The following is a 21,621-nucleotide window of genomic DNA, read 5'->3' on the forward strand; positions in this document are numbered from 1 at the left end:
TCTCTTCACGTTAAAGGTATTAAATTAATACACGACTATCCTTCAAGTTGGCCTCCTGTTCAAAACCAGTATTATCCGACGGATACTGTCCAAGAGAACTCCCTTTACTTATGTCATCCGATCCTTTAAAAGATGTGAACACAAGATTGCACTGAGCAGATCTTTAACTGGAATTGCCACAATTATTTTTTCGGAAGGAAAATGCATTTTGTTCGTGTAACTGAAGTTTTGGGTTTTAATGCACTCTTTTTTTTCAAGATCCTGTACTCTTTTGGTGGAAGACACATTAATGTACTTTTGACTTGTTTAGAAAAATCTTGCAGAAATATGGAGTGACGGAGAATTTGCTATTGGAGTGTTCCCGAAGGGAGGAGACTTGCTTGGACACATTGCCATGCCTGTACAATTGTATTGCCGATGGCTGGAGTGATCTTGATTCGCTCGTCACCTTAGTAAAAGCAGCAATAAAGGATGAACAAAAGAAAATTGTCTGGATTGAACAAGCACCACTCTAGTGTACTTGTAGAAGAATTACCTGCAAGGGAAGTTGAAGAGTTTAATAATCAGTGAGTGAACTTTTCCCTCACTCTTAATACACAGGTTGGGTGGAAAAGGAAATTCCCAGTGGTATATTTTCAAACAGGATCCTGTTAATTTTTCATCCATACTTCTGGAAATTCAGGTTGTTCTGTTTTACAAGTCGATGATCTATTATATATTTTCAGATATATTTCCCCTGCATGGTCCCTACCATTCCCCCTCCCTCACCAGTCAGCATCATTGTAGCTTGAAGGGAGAGCGAAATAGAAAAGGGGAATACCCTTATTGGGTGCAGAACAAAAGTAAAACTCCCTACTTCTGCATTCCCTGGGCGCTGAATAAGCAACTGTTTCCTTTAAGCTTTTTGAATGTAAGTAGTCTTCTCAAATAATGCAATATTTCAAATAATTCAATATGATAAAAACAAGTAAATCATGGTGGTGGGGATATTTCCAATGAATTTCTATGACAATGATTAAAGTTATAGACAGATATTTTATACAAAAAGGTTGCATAGGATCTTTTATTGCACTTACCAGATGGGCTCCAGTGGTTCAAGAAGACACCTCACCACCACCTTCTCAAGGGGCATTAGGGATGGGCAACAAATGTTGGCCTTGCCAGCGAAGCCCACATCCCATGAAAGAATAAAAACTTAAATATCATTACTATTTTTCCCTATTTTGTAAATTACTTTGCGATATCATTCTGAGTTTAAGGAAGATTATGGAAATTGTTACAGATAAGGATGAGAGAGAACTGAAATCCCTGTTCCCTTCCCTTACTGTCCGAAATCAATGTGTTTTTGAAAAGGAAGATGTGGATGTTTCTTAAATCCTGAGTGCACGGTCAGTTTGAATGACCAGCAGCACCAAAGTTAAACCCGTGCTTTCGGTGGGCTTAAATGAAAAGGGTTATTTATTTATTTTATTTATTCACTCATTCACCCTGAAAATTTTATGCAATGTCAATCACTTATCACTCACGCATGCGCATACACACTCTACCACACACACACACACACACACACACACACACACACACAGAGAAAAATATAGTTAAAGAGGATAGTGTATTTTTGCAAATTACAAACAAACAGTTTGTAAGTCATGTGAATACCTAGCCTTAGGGCAGGGCTGATGAAGAAGCAGGGCTCTTGAAGTGTAGCTATGTGAATTCAATAACCAAAGTCATGTATCAAAGTCATTGCAGGATTCCCTCGAAGAGGGGAATTTTCAGCAGGACATGAAGTCAGTTGCTTTTGTAGTCTTATTACTAGGAGGTTGGTTTTCTGTACTGGTGGACTTGAAAGAAACAGACTTGGAGACCTTATGATGTTACGATCTTCTTTATTAAAGCATAGATGTTGCTACCTTTACCACTGCTGCTGTTTCTTGCTGTGTTGTTTGCAGACTGACTGGGTTCTCCCCCGTTCTTCAGGTAATAAGATGTGTTACCTGTGGTCAGTTTCAGTCATGTGATCACTTGGTTAAAATTTCTATTGTCCACCCATAATGGTTTGAAGTTAAAAGCCATTGCTACACAATGGGGAATGGATGGTGGCCATTCACACCTACTTTTGGTGAACTTTTGAGTTTGGAGACAAGGTGTCTGAGAGTCCATGGATTTTGAGTTTTGGGTAAGTCCACAAACAATAGGAGATGTGAATTCCACAAATGGCTTTGTCTTGGCATGCCTATTCAGGGGAGGCACCCCACCCATGGCAATTTAATTAGGAACTTTACAGAGGCTTGAGGTCATTCTCAGGCTATGCAGAAATTGCAATCCTCGTCTGCCATCATAACCTTTTAATGTCCATTTTAGAAAGAAAGGCAGTTCTAGAAAATTCTATATTGAATACAGTCCATGTTTAAATTTATGAATATGATATACCTTTATTGGGTATGACAAAATGTATGTTGTAAATGTAATACAGTCATAATGATAAGCAAGTTGACACCTGTCAATGCTTGCATGTTTACCTAGTACCAGTGAGGTTATGTATCTTTTTTCTTAGCAAAACAAGTGAGAGGCACCTTAGTATTTGTCTTAATAATATAACTTATTGCCAGATAACTATGCTGCCATCTGTTGTTTCATTATTAACTGGAACATTTTGTATTTATATACATATATGTTTTTAGTGTTTGCTATATTTTTAAAATCACTGCATGCTTGCATGGACTGAAAACACTATATAAGTCCATTTTCTTTGTATGAAACCACCATTAGATGATTTAAATACTTAAGATGTTTTAAGTGGGTCTGGTGTACCAGATTTGCATGAACCAAGAAAATATTGTGAACGATACTGTAAGTATTTATTGAAGTGTTAGGACTGAGTGAACTGTAATCGAAGCTGCAGCGTTATAAATCACTGCCTGGTTGCTTCCTGGAGAACAAATATTTAATGTCTTGAAGTTGTTCAAGTATACAAATTGAATAGTGTGCATCTCTAAAAACAGTGCTAAATATTTTTGTACCTCAGAAATGCATTATCCAATTTCTCTCAATCAAGCAATTTAAATAAACTGATTTGTTCCCTTTAGATACAAATAACATTTTGTTTCAGTTCAGTTAAGCCATAATTGTTAAACCAAATAGTCACCATCTGTCGGAGTTTTCATTTATGTATTTCTTTATATGGAAGTGTATGGTTGAAAAATTATATATAACTGGTGAGCTTGGTATTATGTATTAAAAGTTGTTTGCATGTGGATATAGTGTGAACCCCAAGTGACAACTGGTGACAGGTGAGAGCAAAATTATGGGCAGAAGTGTTCTGCTACCAGGGATCTAGGGAATAGTTCCTGGCACTCAGGTAAGTTGTGGGGACTTCATGCAGGCCAGGGGTACCTTAAACCTCCTTTGTGGGGCAAGAGTAGCATTCCTCCTCCTCCAAGGCCCACCGAGAAGTTTCAAAAAGTAAAAAAAAAACTTACCTTTTCAGGCATCTTCTGGTTCTCATTCCTCTTCCCAATAGGCTGGCCTGGCTGGAAAGTCACAGTGACTTACCTGATCAGACAGCTTGTTAAAATACCTGTCAGGTTGCAATTATATCATTAAGACCGATCTGCATGTTTAAGAAAGGAATCTGGTCATTTCCCCTGCTCAAAAGCACAGATTAAAATTGGAACCTCTGAGCAGAGAATGGAGCCTCGATAAGTAAGTCTTGCGGGCTATTCTAACTACTGCCTTGTCAAATTTCTACCAGGTAAACTGGATTAAAAATGCCCTCTTGTGTAGCTCCATCACCAGCACATTTTCCAGACGCTCCTCTTCTTCTTTGAACAGTGTCGAAGTAATGCCCATCCCCTCCAGCTGAACTAGTTCCTGGTTTGAGCAACTTCTCTTTAATTCCACTCACTTCCTCTGAGAAAGAGTACCCCATAAAAGACCCAGGTCTGCCTGTCTTTCTGTAAGGATATGTTGAACTCAGTCTGACTCGTGCTTCTCTCTGGCCTCCTCCTCTTTATAATTATGACTGTGTTGGTGCTGCTTCCTGCTTTTACTCGTATTGTACACATTGCACAGCTTACAATTTCTACCTCACATTTATGGTGGTCCCCTTCTGTTCTTTTTCCCTGAATCTCTCTCGATCTCTGTCTCCCATTAGGCTTTCCATAGACATCTATTACAAACCCTCCACCTCCCACAATTACTTGGCGTATGCTTCCATCCACTATGTCCCAGAAAGATTTGTTCCTATTTCCTGTTTTCTCTCTTGCATTTGCTCTGATGACTCCAACTTCTGTGCCAGATCTCTTTCATGTGAGACACCAATTTACATGTACTTCCTTGATGCTGTACACCCTGCTCGCAGTGCAATCTTCTGGATATTTGGGTGAATAAATGCTTTGCTGAACATCTCTATTTTAATTGGGAATATGACCTTGAGCTCCCTATGGCCCATCATTTTAACTCATCTTTCCTTTCCACTCATTGTTGCCTTTACCCTGTTACCTTGTCCTAGCTAAGTTCAACAAAAATTTCAGGAAGAGGATATTATCTTCCTCTTGGATACTCTGCAGCCCACCCACTGGTCCAAGCATTAACTTGACGAGCTTTGGACCTCAGCTGTATCTGTCATTTTCTTTATAACACAGAGGTACTGGGTGCTGTTGAATTTAAGTTAGTGGTTGTAAGAGGGGATAATGGATTCAAGTTTGGGAACCAAGTATACTGGTGTTATTCGGGGGGAATGCATGTATTGGCATGTTTTTTTTTCTGAAGTGAGGGACCTGCTCTGAGGTGCCAGCATTTTCTGCATTCATTTTAGATCTGATTTGTAGCTTTTTTGTAATTTCCATTACTTAACTTACAGTTCTGAAAATATGATTTTGTCTGACCCACAGCTGCTGATTGTTTCTCATTTTGTCTGATATGCAGTATTTGCCTTTTATTGCCTTTCCAATGATATTCAGTTGGTATGATGCCTAAAGCAGGTGTTAGGCCCCTTCAATATGTCTCATTCAGGATTCTTTAATTGCCCTTTTGGCACCAGTTAAAAGTAAGTGTTGATTTTTTAAAAAAACTCTTCCTGTGGAACCAGGAGAAGGAGGAGTACACCTTGACATCATAGGGGTTGTGATTGATAATTGTGCAGCAAAGTCTAGGAAGTGAAACTGACCCAGATGAAAATTTACCCCACCGATTTCTAGCCAAAGCATCACAAGCACAGTGCTAACAGATTATCTCTAATCACCATTAAGTTTTTTTCTCATTATAAAGAAGCATAATTGAAAAGGAAAGGCAGCACTAAGAGTGCACTTTCTGTACAGGTTGCACATTGATTGAAATACTTTGTGTACAAGATGATTGAGGTGGCTGTTCCTCCCCTCCCCCAGGATGTAGGCCTGGATTTTGCACAAATAATAATGGTGAGACTAACAGTGCTCAGTTATAACAGAGTAAATCAGACAACTCTGGCATCTGTATATGCGCAGTTAAAATTCAGGAATCCAGAAGTTGGTGTCATAGATACACTGCTACTCCACAGGGTGTGCTGCAGTCTTTGCCAATAGACTTGCTTTGGCAATCAATGCTTTGGCATGAACTTGTAGTACTTGCTCACACAAGGTGACAAAAAAGTTAGGGCTGGTGCATTCAGGAGTAAATAAATTTTTAATGGTGGGAGAAGTAATAATTACTGATAACTTTACAAGTGTGGAGTCTCAGTACTTCAGAAGTTAATATGGGAAATTTTAAATAGTTTTTAAAAAACATTTTCTGCCTCTCTTATGTCCCCTTTTTTAGTCCCACCTGCCTTTCCTAATTATTTTTTTCACTTTCTGAACATGATTTACATATAATTTGTACTTCCTGGTTTAGAGTCTGCATGTCTGTGAGAATTGTTCAACCCGATTGAGAGAAGCACCTCCCTGTTTCTTGCTCTCCTCATAGATCCCAATAGAGGGTGGTGCACTAGATTAGCTGTCTGACGTCTCCGCTCAAAATCCAGAAACAACTTTTGTCAGCAAGGTGAACAGCCAGCATTATTCCTTCACCTAACTACAAAATCTGGGCCATTATTTCCCTTTTTATACAGGGGCACATACAGTGGTATTGCATAGAAGCTGAGAATTTTAAGTGAACTTGAACCCAAATAGCAACATATCCAATTCCATTTTTTGTTGTCAAAAACACAGGTGTGAAAATGGAGGAAAATGGCAATTTTCCTTTTGTGCAAGTACAGTTGAGTATATGTTGTCTTAAAACAATGAATTCTCAAAATGGCTTCAGGAGGAATAATCTACTTTTGTGTTAATAAAAAATCAATTTTACCCAACAATTCAAACACTCTAAATGTCAGTTATGCATTTAAAGCACAATGGCATTGCTTTGATTCAGATGTATACTATCCCACATTCTCAAGTACTTACTACAGACTACAAGTGACAGTCCTATAACATTGTTAATTAACATTTTCTGAATAAACTATGAATGTATAATTTGCTTTCACTGTATTCCATAATATTCAATAATGATTTTTTTGCAGAGTATAATTTCTTGTTATATTTTTAACAAATTAGTTATGAAACTGAAAAAAGGGTTCTACAGTTAATTGACTGTGGGAATAAAATGACACATTATATTTGTTGCATAATTTATTTCCAGCCATAAGCTTTCTGAAGCAAAATATTGCAAAACAGAGGGTGCAGTTGAATCCTTTTTGCATACCCTCAATGTTGTTAAATAGGAGTCCAATACTCAGATTGGAAATAGTCTACAAAGTCTATAAAGTAGTTAACTTAGGAAGCAGGTTCATTTTCCCAACTGAATTTTTTTTTTGTCAAAAACATATCTTGGAACTTAAGAACCATTCCATACAATCATGGTTTATCCTCTGCCTCAACTCCACTTTCCCATCTGCTCCCCATATCCCTTGATTCCTTGAGAGGTCAGAACTCTAAGCCTTGAATATATTCAACTATGGAGTATCCATAACCTTCCAAGTTAAGAAGTTTCTCTACATCTCAGTCCCAAATGATCAACCACTTATCATGAGACTGTGCCCACCTGTTTTAGATTCCCTAGCCAGGGGAAATAACCTCTCAGTACCCACTCCAAAGCCTCTTCCAAATCTTATATGGTTCAGTGACATCACCTCTCATTCTTCTAAACTCTGGAGAATATGGATCAAATTTACTCAGCTTCTCATCAGAGAACAACCCTCTCATCCCAGGAACCAACCTAATGAAAATTTTTCATCATAAAGACTTGAAATGTTAACTCTGTTTCTCTCTCCACAGATGCTGCTAGACCTGCTGAGTTTTTCCAGCATTTTCTGTTTTTGTTTCAAGTATATCCTTCCTGGATTATGGAGACCAAAACTGCACAGTACTCCTGGCATGGTCTCACCAAAGCCCTGTACAATTGTAGCAAGACATCCTGATTCTTGTACTCCAATCCCCTTGCATATTGGTCTTTATTGCCATTTGCCTTCCTAATTGCTTGCTGTATCTGAATGTTAACTTTGTATTCCTTGTATAACAACATTCAAGTATCTCTAATGACCAGCATTTATTAAAAGTTTGACACCTTTGAAAAATTATTCTTGCTTTTTATTATTACCAAAATGAATAACTTCACAGTTCCCCTACATTATATGTTATCTGCCATCTTGTTGCACTTACTTAACCTGATTATATCTTTTTGGAGCCTTTGCAGCTTACATTCCCACCTACCTTTGTAACTCTTTCAAGTACAAACCTGTTTCCAGGTGTTTCAGGTGAAGTTACATTGTTTCATAGTTTGCCATTGTGAGATTTGAACTCTTGATCTTGGGGTTACAAGCCCAGTACCATAACCACTTGGATATTTAGGCCAAGCCACCTAGCTTTGTATCATTAGCAAAATTAGACCCATTACTCTCAGTCCCTTCATCTAAGTCATTATTATAAATTGTAAACAACTGAGGTGCCAGCACTGATTTTTATGGTATTCTACTAGTTACAGCCTGCCAACTTAAACTCTTGTTTATTCCTCCTCTCTGCTTCGTGACCATTAACCAATCCTCCAACAATGCTAATATATTACCCCTCAACTCCATAAGCCCTGTTATTGTGTATTAACTTTTTGTGTGGCACCTTATCAAATGCCTTTTGGAAATCCAAGTATACCACTTCTACTGGGTTCCCCTTTATCTATCCGACTAGTTACATGCTCAAAAAACTCTAATAAATCTGTCAAACATGATATTGCCTTCCTAAATTCATGTTGACTCTGATCATAGTATGATTTTCTAAATGCATTAAGACTTCCTTAATAATATTCTAGCATTTTCCCATCAACTGATGTCATGCTAACAAAGCTTTGGCTACGTTCCCTGTTTTCTCTGTCTCATTTCTTAAATAGCAGTGTCACATTTGCTAACATCCAATCAGCTGATATCATTCTAGAATATAGGCAATTTTGGAAAATCATAATCAGCGCATCCACTATCCTAGCTTGTAGGCCATCAGGTCCTAGGGAGTTGTCGGGTTTTAGTCCCTTAAGTTGCATCAATGCCTTTTCTCTGCTGATGCTAATTACTTTTAAAATCCTCACTCTTATTAGTCCCTTAGTTGCCCTCTATTTCTGGTAGGCAATGTGTGATTCTACTGTGAAGACAGACACAAAATATTTGATCAACATCTCTGCCATTTCCTCATTCCCTTTAATTTCTCCTGTCTAAGGGACAAATGTTCCCTTTTGTTACTTTCTTTATATTCTTGTAAAGGCTCTTTCAATCTGTTTTTTTTTATCTTCCTGACTAGTTTATTTTTATTTTTTTTTCTCTTATCAAATTTTTGGTGGGCCCTGTGCTGGTTTCTAAAACTCCCCCAATTTTCAGGCTTACTAGTATTCTCCACAACATTATAGTCTCTTCTTTTAATCTGTCTGTAACTTCCCTAGTAAGCCACAAAGGGATCTTTGTTTTTTAATGCGACATATTTTTCTTAAGTTTTTAATAATTTCTTTAAATGTTTCCCAATGTTTATTTACAGCCATATCTTTTAGTCTATTGACCCAATCAACCTTAGTTAGTTCTCCTCTCAGACCTATGTAATGGGTTTTAAGTTTAAAATGCTAGTTTTGGACTCAAGTATGTCATTCTAAAAATTAATATGGAATTCAATTGTATTACGATCACTTTCTTTTAGAGGATCTTTTACAATGAGATTAATAATTAACCCTGCCTTATTACACATTACTAGATCTAAAGTAGCTTTATTTCTAGTTGGTTCCATAACATATTGTTCTAAAAAACTGTCGCAAACGCGTTCTGAAAACTCATCTCCCAGACTACCTTCACAAATTTGATTTACCCAGTCTGTAAGAAGATTCAAGTCCTCCATAATTATTACATTGCCTTTATTACAAGCTCCAGCTCTTGGTGGAGGAGTTAATGTTTTGCCCAATAATAGAAGTACTCTTATGGGACCTATGAATTACTCCCGCCAGTGTTTTCTGATCCTTGTTAATCCTAATCTCCACCTATACTGATTTACTTCCTGATATTCTAAGTAAAGATTATTTCTTACTTCTCTCCTTATGTCACCCTTTATCAGGACTGCTCTTTTTTTAATATCTTTTTGATAATGTTAAGTGTCCTGGAGTATTTATTTCCCAACCTTAGTCACCTTGCAACCATGACTCATGGTGATTAGGTCAATCACATTTATCTGTTTTTGCTCTATTGAAAGTTCATTTATCTTGTTACAAATGCTTCATGCATTCAGATAGACTCAGATTCTCCCATCTCATGCAGAACTGGGCAGCAAGACTCTGCCACCAACCTCGGTCCATCGCAATTTCTTTCACTCCAGCCAAGATGGTGCCTTGCTCTTTAAGGTCCTCCTAAAATGTACTTTACCAAGTCTTCTCAGGCTCATCCGTCTTCTTTTTCCATCTGGTGGTATCCATTCTACTGCCATTCTGGGGGACATATGCCTGGGAGGCCAAATACATAGCCAGCCAGTCTCAGTTGTCACTCCATCATAATGTCCACAGGCACTTCTGACCAGTTCTCTGTAGCACTTCTTTGTTGGTGATGTTACCTCTGCAGTTGATGCCCAGGATCTTAGATCAGTAACGCTGGTGAAAGACATCCAGCTTTACAGTTCTCTTCCATGTCACACTGACATTATTTGTGGTTGGTACTACAGACATGTAAAGTTGCAGCTTCATGGTCAGGTTGATGGTATTGGATGCCCAGACCATGTGGAGCTGCTGGAAGACCAATGCTGCTTTACTGATTCTTACGTGAACATTGATGTCTCCCTGGCGATGTTGCTTCCCAGGTAGGGTAAGTGGTCAATGTCCTGTTGCCTGATGCTGGTGGGAGGGCCTTGTTGCCATTCAGCTGTCACTATCTTGGTCTTCTTGCAGCTGTTGTGTCGAACAACCTTTGCGCTGGTACTCTCAAGACTGGTTGTCATGTCTTGAAGGACACACCCTGCATTCAATTGGCTTTAATTTTATTTTTTAAACTATCTTTTGCATGGACCTTATGCACTGATGCACTATTACTGTTTCTTACTTTATCAATTTCTATCACACACTACTTGTCTTTATCCAAATCACCATACTACTCTGTTGCTTTGACTTTTCCCTTTAGGCTTCTAAATTTCCCTTCAACCGACCCTACCTGGCCCCTTACCCTTTTCGTTAAATGCCTTATCCATAGTTCAAGTCAAAGGATTTGCTTGGTTTAAATTGAGACTATCCCAACTGAATGGCTTGCTCTTTCCCCAGTACTGGTGTCAGTGTCCCATGAATCAAAACCACTTCCGCTCCTTCACCAATCTTTGAGCCAGCATTTAATTCTCTAATCTGCTTGAATTTATGCCAATTTCCACGTGGGACAGGTTGTAATCCAGAGATAATGATCCTTGAGGTTCTGCTTAATTTAGAAACCAGCTCCTCAAACTCCATCTGCAGAACGTCATTCTTTGTTCTACCAGTCATTGGTTCCTACGTGGATCATGACAACTAGATCATTCACTCCAAGCTTGTCTCCAACTGCGAGGAGATACTCCAAACCTTGGCAGTGGGGAACTGGGCAAGCAACACAACCTTTGGAACACACTATTTCAGCAGTAGAGAACACACTTGGCAGAATGCAAGCTACTCCCATACCATGCTGTAGATTGGGTGACTGCAAAATAAAGCCTGTTCAGTTGTTTCATTAGCTCATCCAGCAGGCAATTCTGATATTTTCTTTAATAAAAGATTTGAATAACTCCTGGCCACAAACGTTAATTAATTTGTATAATTCAATTGATGATGTATTTCCATACCCCAAACTCAAAATAGCTGAACATACATTCTGCTCAATGTGTTGTGCAATTATACAAACATTTCCTAAGTATTAATGCCAAACTCAGCATTAAAATATTTTAGCAAAATATTAATTATTTTCCAGTCTAATCAGATTCTTAATGTGGTAAATGCAGAAACCTATGGAAAATGATTTTAAAGAACAATTTTTCTAAAACAAAAAGCAAATGTTCCAGAGCATAAAGATTGTAATTTGAAAGTTTTTGCTATGATTGAGCATTTATATTTTACCAGCAAAATTAATCTTGCCAAAGTGAATACTGGCAGCATTAAGTTGCACCATATGTTCTGTGCACTATTATTTCAGAGTTTATATTTCATTGGTGCCACCCATAGCAGTTTGTACCAGCAGAAGGGTTAAATGTATTCACGGGGACAAGCTGCATTCCATACACGATTGTTTTATCGGAACAGCAATAAAGCTTAAAATGCAATCAAATTAAAACTATAAAGACACTAAAATAAAAAATATATAGTTTCCAAGTGTAGTGGTACTAAAACTGGTGAGAAAAATAAAATTAAGTGCACTTCAATATGATATATGAGAATTGTCAAATTGGACACAATTTCAGTGAGGTCAAGTACTCTACAAGTGTACTTCAATACGTCAGAACTGTAGAACAAATTGGACACAATTTCACACTTGTTTCAAGTTTCATCTTGATCATAAAAGGTCAAGTACTCCATAAGATGCCAATTAAATAAATTTCTACTGTATTGTTTCTCAATTTAAATAGGAAATAATTCAGATTCATAGTTTTCACTATAAAAGTACAATATTCATTCAGACAATACAAAGCTCTCAATTTTCAGGCATAAATTTCATAACCTCAAATTTATACAACATTAAACTGTGTACAGAACAGGTCTTATGTGAGAATAAATGCCTCAACTATGAAGTTACTGCATTGAAATCACTTGTACTTCAAGCTCAGGTTTCCTCTCTTGCTTATTTAGAGTAAGGATTTGTTAAGGAACACTGGACTGGAGTTAAACTGTACAAGTTTCAAAATTTGGCAGCAAGCATCAATCAAGAACTTAATTTTCCCCAAGGATAAACAAAACTCTTGTCAGGGAAGGGGGCGCATCCTGTTTAGAGAATGCATTGCTGCTACCAGCTTTCCCTTTTTTTACGTAAGCAGAATGTACCAGCCAATTGAGTATGGCAGACAAGTCTTGGAAATTCTATAACCCATAGATCAAGCAGTAACTCCAGGGTGAAGGTCATCATATTAAACCTTGTTTCTTGAATCAAAAACTAAGCAACTAGCAAAGTTCAATGAAACGAGATAAAATCAGATACGATTAACATCCTACAGGGAAACAGAAACACATACTAACGTCAAACCTTGTTGCAAATCATGCATTGTAAATAGTGGGAGACTTATTATTGTGCTGCAAAAATATTTAGTTTTCAACTGTTCTGACCATCACCTACAGAATCATTTGAAATGTTAACTATATCAAATCTGGTTCTTACCATGTCATAATCACACAGGCCTGAAGCAAAACCTACTGCAAGGGAGGCCAGCAGCCCCACTTTGTGATCAGTGGGAGTGCTGCTGAGACCCAAGGAGCAAGGGTGGCAGGAAAGCACTGCAGCCACCATCCGCATCAGGGGTGCAACTGAGACATAATGACGTTCATCGTGATTACCATTTCCACAAATTACACAGTCAATGGTACAGCTATGAAATGAGAAGACAGCAGTTTTGCCATTTTCTGTCATTATCAGTTAACTCTCAATCACATGTAACACAGGCTCCACCTCTGACTAACACGGATGGGGACACAGGAAGATTCTATATGACATTGGCAAGATTGTAGCCCGGTCACAAATGCCTGTTAACTACCTCACTAATTGGCTTAACTTATTGCACCAAGTGTATTACCACCGCGCTCACCTCCAGGAAAAGTGCAAGGAGGCGGGAACACGTCAGAGAGCCTTGCCTGTGTTGCAAAAGTCAATGACAATTCAGTAATTTTATAGCTTGTAAAAAGGTCCATCCTATATTTTAGCATTTCCAAAAAATGTTGGCCCAAGTCAGTTTTTTTTTAAGAAAAATTAGTCCTCATTTCCCCATTACAAAATATTTTGCTAAAGCTGTACTGTAACAGTTTTCTTCCTTCCCAGCAGATACAAATAACTATACACCTTCAAAAATACAGCCACAGACCTCCATTGGTCGAACTGCATCAGCCTCTACAATGATTTGAGGATAAAAAACAATACATAGCAATGCTTATGAAAAAGTTTTAATTTACCAATAGCCCATGAAGTCAGATAGTAAGTAGCCAAAGATGTCACATTGGCCTTTTATGCTAGTTTTATGTTTAGCATCTGCCTGTTCACTTGATATTTCAACTATTTTATGTAGGTCAGTCATTCTAGTTTTGCACCACTTTTTATGTAATACTTATAAAAAAAAACAATATATTTGACAGACGTTAATCTCCTTGGTAACATGTTTAAGGTTTTTTTTGCAATCATCATTGAGAAGCCAAAGAAAAAGTTGGTTCAAAGTCTGATTCAGAGCCTTTGGATTCCTCACTCAATTTGTCCAGTTGCTCATCACTCCTTGAATTTCCACTCCTGTCGACACATGGGACAATGCTGCTGTACCTGCTGGGAGTTCAGCCATTTCAGGATACAGTGCATATGGAAACAATGAGAGCACTGACCCCACACCAATGGGCAGTCATCTCCTGGCACTTTACCTGAAACACAAACACCTCTGTAAAGAATTCTGGGCAACTTCTCTTATGCTACTTTTTTGCACAAAGTTTGAATCAGCAGTGCACATCAGAAAAGCAACATTTGGATCATAAGGTGCAATAAACTTTTCAGTTTGGTTTCTTCACCAAAAAAGGTTTTCTACTTAAAAGTTAAAATTGGTGCCACAAGTTTCTAGTCTGAGTCCAACTTCAGCTTTAAGAAAATGTAAGTGAAATAAATTGCAATCTGCTTTCATATGACTGAGTTGGAGTTGCTAATGGATTTTAGTGACTTTAAATATCTTCTCTTGATCACCCACCAGAAGACATGCTTGAAGGTGTAGAAAGAAATCCCAGCCATTACATGTTGCACTTTACTGTACATATGCAGTTCGGCCAATACCAGCAGCCACAGCCTTTTTGCACCTAAGTTTATATTGTGCATTGTTCAAAATAAAATCTTACAACTTTTAGGGAAGGTGATAAAACTATGAGCACAGGAATCAGTTACCATATATAAATGAAAATCATTCTTTTCTCTTTTTTTTTCAAGCACTCATGTCTCATGGGTTGTAAACAGTACTCCTAGAATTCTGTGGCATCTCAAGCTCCATTTCTATGCCAAGACCAAGCAAATTCCCATAGCAAGCCTATTCACAGTGTTTTGCAACCTAATTTCTGTTAAGTCAACGTAGACTTAAGTAAAAGTGTAAATTCTATTTAGTTAGAGAATTTTATTAGATTCCAATGTGTTCATTTTCAGCCTGCTCTCACCAAATGTCGTTCGCCTATCACCCCTGTGCTCACTGACCTACATTAACTCTCAGTTTAATGGTGCCTCAATATTAAAATTGTCATCCTTGATTTCATATCACTCCATGACTTGGTCCCTCCCTATCTTTGAAATCTCCTGCAGCCCGGCAACCCTTCAAAAACCTGTGTTCCTTTAATTCTGGTCTCAAGCATCCCCAGTTTTAATACTCCAACCATGCCTTCAGCATGGCCCTCAACTCTGAAATTTCCTCTCTAAACCTCTCTTTCCTCCTTTAGGTCACTCCTTAAAACCTACCTCTTTGACCAAGCTTTTGGTCATCTGGTCTAATATTTCTTTCTGGCTCAATGTCATATTTTGTTCCATGATGCCTCTGTGAAGAGCCTTGGGATATATTATGTTGTTGTTGTAGCTCAGGAGATCATAGCTTAAGAGAGTGATTCCTGTATTTTTAAATTTATTCATTCATGGGATAAGAGTGTTGCTGGCAATGACCAGCATTTATTGTTCACCTCTCATTGCCCTCAAGAAGGTGTTGGCAAGCAGCCTTCTTAAACCACTGCAGCTTGTGAATGTAAGTACACCCAGGTACCTTTAAAGGAGGGAGTTCCAAAAACAATCAAGGAACAGTGATATACTTCCAAGTCAGGAAGGTGTGTGACTCAAAGGGAAACTTGCAGTTGGTGTTGTCCCAATGCACTTGCTGCTCTTGTTCTTCTGGGAAATGGAGGTTGCGGGTTTAAAAGTTTCTAAGCATGATGCATGATTTAATATATTTGGTGAACAGGATATTGTTTGGGGTACAGGACTAGGTTCAGCACAAAAGATTCCATATGCATTATTAACAGAAACAGTTAAAGAGCAAGAGGTCAGTCTAATTAAACTTTCCTTACTCCACTTCCTTTAAAAAAAGCCACTTAAAAGCAACATTACACAGTTCTGGCTTAATCCTATTTATAATATGAACTGCTACATGCTACAACGTAAAGGAGAAAGTGCCGAATAGGGAGCACCGTTGGTGTGGGTTCTCCTACTTCATATTACAACAGGAAGGACTTCAGGTCATCACTCCTCTTATTTAAATCCAACAAAACCTTAAATGGTGAAAATGAACATACTTTATTCACATATGTGTACATCATTTAAACTTTTCCCCCCAAAATTTAAAAAAGTGCCCCATTCACTGTGCAATATAATCAAAGTGGTTACTACCCTCTCAAGTTTTCAGTACCTCATTAGAGAGGCTTATTCACCACCCCCAGAGGCCAAGATTCACCTGCTGATCTGGTGACAGATAACTTTTAAGAAGGTTGACAGCAGGATTTTTTTTCACCACAAAAGGCAATGGGGCCAATACAGCACTGATGCCAGCTCTGGTCGGATGTGTGTATTCCTGGCGGCCTAAATCACAGGACCTCCTCCCTCCAGCAGCCGCCAGTCAGTAAAACAGCTGGAACCGGACTCCAGTGAGGGGGTCAGCACTTTCAGAGGAGGAGGAGGAGGAGGAGGAGAAACTGGACTGTCTGCAGTTTCGCCATGGCTGGCGGGCGGGCGGGGGAGGGGAGGCGACAGTCAGCTCCGAATCGGCCGGACAGCGGGGCTGCTGCCGGTGTCAGGCCGGAGTGGGGGGGGGGGGGGGGGGGGGGAGGGGGGAGGGGAGGGGGGGGGGGGGGTTCCTGCGGGGCCTGGGGCCAGTGGGGAATCGCCGGTCTCCGCGGTCCGTGGGGGGGGGGGGGGGGGGGTGGGGGAGGGGCACTAATCTCTCCCCGGCTCCCCCTCATACTCACAGTCCGGGCAGCAGCCGTTAAACGCCGTCCGGCAGATGCCGCAATTCTCATCGTTCGCCACCCAGAACCAGGTAGCGATGGCGTTCCAGCGCTTCACCTTCACCCTCATCGCTCAGCCGAGCTGGGGGGAGGGGGGGGGGGGGGCGCCGTGGGCAGCGGGGGTGGGATCTCCGGCTCCAAATTCAATCCCTGGGCCTTGAGGATCGCCGGCTCCAAATCCGCTACTCACACTCCATTAGTCACGTCTGGACCCCTCCCCCCCCACTCGCCCTCGCCCTCGACTTCCATCTTTCAAAGCAATTTTTAAGTTAGTCGATGACCAAACAACAGGAAAGTTTCACCGCTGGGATTCTTTTTTGATCATCGATTACTTTTCTCGCTCATCGAATATGTTTCTCTGGGTTCGATTCGCTGTGTCTATGCACCGGTCCCGAGCGCTCCGATTGGCTCGTTCAGCTCCTCTCTGATTGGTTTTCTTTCCTGACCGGGCACGCCTGTGATTGGTGCGCTGGAGCAGAAGTGAGTAGATGTGCACCTCCTGCATTGCTGAGGTTACATTTGCAATGATTGATGGGTCCACCAGTTTGTTGGTGCATTGAATCAGATATTTACAACATGGAAGGAGGCTATTTGACCCATCGTATCTGCGCCGTCCAACAAGTAGCCAACCAGCCTAATCCCACCTTCCAGCTCTTGACCTGTAGCCTTGAAGGTTACTGCACTTCAAATGCATATCCAAATAATTTTTATAATGTTATGATGGTTTCTACCTCACCCAACACCTTCTGGAGGGAAAATCCCCCTCACATTGCTGCTAAATCTTCTTCCTCTTACCAAAATCTATGTCTGCTTGTTATGGACCCCTCAACCAGGGGGAATTGGGCCTTCCTGTCCACTCTATTTGGAGCCTGAAGAGGAGATGTTACACTTTCTGATCCCGCAATGACCACAGAGACTCAGGCTTCCTTTTAACTGGTTTTATTCAAGCATATGCAAGGGAGCCGCAATCATTCCTATGAATGAAGATCCAGCTCCCTGATTGATTACATTTCACTACTTTTGTACCTTTTCTTATCATCATACATTTGAATACATCCAATCGGTAACCGACACACCTGTTCCATACTAACTTTATCCTATTGAATATATAAACGTGGTTTTGCTAACCAATTATTCTAAAGGATATATACATAATTATATTATCCAGTCAGAATTAAAACACGTGCGCAAAGACCTTGGTTCTTACAACTCAAGACTATTTGTGTTTCGTCAAAGCCCCCTCTTTGTCATTGTTCATCTTCCCATATCGAAGCTAAAACCATCTGTCCCTTCCCTATGTGAGAGGGGAGTACACTTAATCTAATTTATGTCATACTTTTGTCACCAGTCTGACTCTCAAGGCTGTGCAATGTTCATCTGCTAATCTTCAACTCTTTATATGTTCAGGAGCCATGTCTGCCTGGAGATTTTAGGGTTTTTTCAGTAAATTCTTATTGTATTTTCTTTTAGCATTTTTAATTTCCCCCTAACAGAGCCCACATAATTTTATACACTTCAATTGGGTCTCCCCTCATTTTGTTTCCAAATAATTGTATCAGATTCAATTTTTCAGAAGATAGTGTCAATTGTGGCATGAGAGTATAATTATAGTGTGACATGTTTACATAGACAGTTTTTGTTATACGTGGACCTTGGAAATTATAATGGAAAAGTTTGACATATGCAGAAATAAGATTTCTAATACATTATTCATTATATGATATACCTTGGGATTTTTTAAGGGGCTTGATAAAGTTTGATATAAGTTGCTGGGATAGCCATACCTCCAAATGTTGATCCTTTGCTTTCTCTTGATTGAAGCAAGGAAGGCTGTGTTGACTCTGAGCAACTGACAGGTGCAAAGGGAATGGATAAAAGTATGGAATGCAGTTGAATTAGGGATTCTCATTTACATTTAGAGCACATTGACTAAGAATCTCCCTTCATTTCTTCTTCAGGAGCTGCTGTCATAAATCCCAACTTTTTTGAGAATGAAAGATTAAACTAATTCTCCTTCACACTTTACTTTGGAGAAGACATTGATTTGTGAAAGTGAACCAGGAAAAAAGACACTAAATTGGAATAATTACTTGTATCTTCTGGTGCTTTCAGCCTTGTCCCCAACTCTACATTCCCAAAAGTGTCATTACCTTTGGCAAGCTACCATTTTTAATCTCTGTGCTGCCAACCCTTACCACTGTTTTCTATCTGTATTTTACTGATTTCACAAGCCTGATGCTGCTCTCATACAAAAATAATTATATCAGAACCGCTGCTGAATATTGAAACATGTATATATATGTACACACACAGATAATATATAACAACTATAATATGGAAAAATTCTTCTGTTCTTTCCCAAATATTGCATTTGCATATGCACCTACTGGATAAACTCTCTTGCTGAAAGGTGCAATATAAAACAAATGTAAAAATTATAATTCTTGAGGGTGAAGGTGGACCTGGCTTTGACCCATATTTGGAATAAATTACCAAAAACTGCAGGTGCCTAACAAATTGTATCTCAACATGAGTCATTATCTTCTGAAATGTTGGGAGAAAAAGGAGGGAAATATGACCAATTAGCATCCTCATTTGGAAATAGCAGTTGTAATCTGTGCTACATCATTGTGTTGAAGGGGCCATATAATCCTGCTAGTGTGCTGTCGTAATGATGGTTCTTTTATCATTGCCCTTTTCTCATTTTGCCGCATTCCTATTTTAATTCTGTTGTCTTTCAGCATTGGACTGGGAAAATTTGAACTGTGTGATTCATTACAATCATCTTCAGTATCTTTCTGTATTAGCCATAATGAGCTACATTTTCATAGGATAGTTGAACCCCCTTCCCAATTATTTGTCTCTATAAGATAAAGTTCTGATACCAGAGAGAAAAAAAATGATACTTCTCTTTGGAAACCAGTCAAATTCATATAACAACAGAAGCTGAAATCCAAATTCAAGACATTGATGTGTTAGGAAATTCAACATTCTATTGGACATTCAAATAAAAATGTTGGGATGCACTGACTTTTTTTCCTCTTGACTAGCTGGCTGTGATTTTTATAGGATCTGTTAACAAATGGGCCATTTAGCCCCACGAGCCTATTCCAACATTCAATGAGATTATGGATGATCTGTGAACTAAATCCAGCCTTTCACCATTTTCTTTCTTTATTCTTTCATGGGATGTGGGTGTCACTGGCAAGGCCACCATTTGTTGCACATCCTTAGTTACCAGTGAACTAAGTGGCTTGCTAGGTCATTGCAGAGAGCAATTAAGAGTCAATCACACTGCTGTGAGTCTGGAGTCATGTGTAGGCCAGACCAGGTAAGGACTGTGGTCTTCCTCCCCTAAAGGACATTAGTGAACCAGATGAGTTTTAACAACAATCAATGATAGTTGTCATGATCGCCATTACTGGGACTGGCTTTAGATTCCAGATTTATTAATTGAATTTAAATTCCACCAGCTGCCTTGTCCAGAACCTATGTCCCCAGAGCATTAACCTGGGCCTCTGGATTACTAGTCCAGTGATATTACCAGTACGCTACCATCTCCCCATTGACAACTGTCTCCCATATCCCTTAAGACCTTTGATTACAAAAATATATAAATCTCAGATTTAAAATTAACAATTGATCTAACGTCAAACGCCATTTGCGGAAGAGAATTCCAAATTTTTATACCCTTTGCATGAAGAAGTACTTCTTAATTACATGTCTGAAAGGCCTGGCGCTAATCTTTAGACTATGGCCCCTAATTGTGAACATGGATTGATAATGAGTACACACCTTCTAAACCTCAAATCTGTATATCTTTTTTATAGCTTCCCAGTTCAGTTTTTAACGCTTTGCCCAGTCTGAATTTCAGAGCAGTTTAACACAGAAGTTACTTAGTATTTAACACCAACATTGTTCAGTTGGGACTGCCCTAATGGCTTAGCGAGTTTAGAGATTAATTTGTTAACCATACAGGCCAGGAAAGCCCTAGATTCTCAGTCAGTGCTAAGTGAGCTGAATCCAAGTAAACCAGCAGTAGGTGTATGCAGATGGCCTCTATTCCCCTGGGTTCGAGAAGGGGAACAATCAGCCACAGTTGCTACTCCTATTTGCTATCTTGAGACCCCTGCTGGAAATATGTCTGTGTGTGTGGGTGTTTGTGTGCATACATGATTGTGCTTGGCTGTGATATTTGCCATAATGGAACAGTCTAGCATATGGGGCTAGAGTTTTCTCTGGGATTCTGCCTATTTTTGGCATTTCCAGTGTGAAAAATAGAGGAAAATAGGATGAGGCATTATGCCAACCATCAAATCCTATTTAATAGATATACCTATAAATGTCATTTTCATGTCGATCAAGAGCATTAAAGTAACAAAAGCAAAAATCAGAAAAGTGCATATATGTTTCTGGCATTTCACAAGGAAATGTACCTGAAAGATGTACATTCAACTTCCAGTCTTAGCGAATTGCTTATGTTCTGCAGAGAAATTATATTATTAATTGGAATATTTGATCACTTTCGATTTTATAAATAAAGCTTGTTATGGATCGCGTTGGTTAGAGTGCATAGGTAAACTCCCTTTGGTTTATTTCTGCAGGTGAGTGGTAAGCAAGTGTAATTATGATCCAATTTAAAATGTTTACCATTATTTTGTGCCTACGTGGCAACTCAGTAAAATGATGGAGATTTATTGACTTTAATGATGGATTAGGAACTTGAAAAGGATGGAAGCAATTTGCGTTATTTTAGCATTTTTTTGCATTCCTCGCCAATTGATTGCTTTTGAAATAAAAACAGAAAATGTTGAAAATACTCAGCAGGTCTGGGAGCATCTAGGGGGAGAGAAAAAAAGTTAATATTTCATGTTGATTACCTTTAATCAGAACTGGAAAAAAATCGTGATGTGACAGGTTTAAAGCAAATATAGAGGCAGGGAA

At 39.1% G+C, this 21,621-nt stretch overlaps 2 protein-coding genes across 8 annotated transcripts in view; one reads left to right on the plus strand and one right to left on the minus strand.

Annotated features, from left to right (window-relative positions):
• Positions 1-7,591, plus strand: part of card14 (caspase recruitment domain family, member 14) — a 100,573-nt gene extending 92,982 nt beyond the window's left edge. For 4 of the 5 annotated variants that reach the window (XM_041216898.1, XM_041216896.1, XM_041216897.1 and 1 more), the window contains one exon: positions 311-1,918. In XM_041216898.1, the coding sequence (XP_041072832.1) occupies positions 311-515 (205 nt within the window). In that variant the 3' untranslated portion in view covers positions 516-1,918. Of the gene's footprint in view, positions 1-310; positions 1,919-7,292 lie in introns of those variants that run through there. The other variant, XM_041216899.1, reaches the window with a different exon arrangement.
• A 3,695-nt stretch (positions 7,592-11,286) lies between these two features.
• anapc11 (APC11 anaphase promoting complex subunit 11 homolog (yeast)) lies at positions 11,287-17,089 on the minus strand. 3 transcript variants are annotated; one of them, XM_041217380.1, is made up of 2 exons: positions 16,639-17,089; positions 11,287-14,082 (listed from the first exon to the last, which is right to left on the minus strand). In XM_041217380.1, the coding sequence occupies exons 1-2, from the start codon at positions 16,745-16,747 to the stop codon at positions 13,937-13,939; spliced, it is 255 nt and encodes an 84-aa protein (XP_041073314.1). In that variant the 5' UTR covers positions 16,748-17,089; the 3' UTR covers positions 11,287-13,936. The 3 variants fall into 3 exon arrangements, 1 of the variants encoding a protein (XP_041073314.1); XR_005946639.1 differs by lacking the exon at positions 16,639-17,089 and adding an exon at positions 16,128-16,399 and having other exon boundaries at positions 13,955-14,082; XR_005946640.1 differs by lacking the exon at positions 16,639-17,089 and adding an exon at positions 16,083-16,399 and having other exon boundaries at positions 13,960-14,082.
• Positions 17,090-21,621: the final 4,532 nt, after the last annotated feature.

This window comes from Carcharodon carcharias, chromosome 22 (assembly GCF_017639515.1).
Source record: "Carcharodon carcharias isolate sCarCar2 chromosome 22, sCarCar2.pri, whole genome shotgun sequence".
In the NCBI taxonomy this organism is placed as follows: Eukaryota; Metazoa; Chordata; class Chondrichthyes; order Lamniformes; family Lamnidae; genus Carcharodon; species Carcharodon carcharias.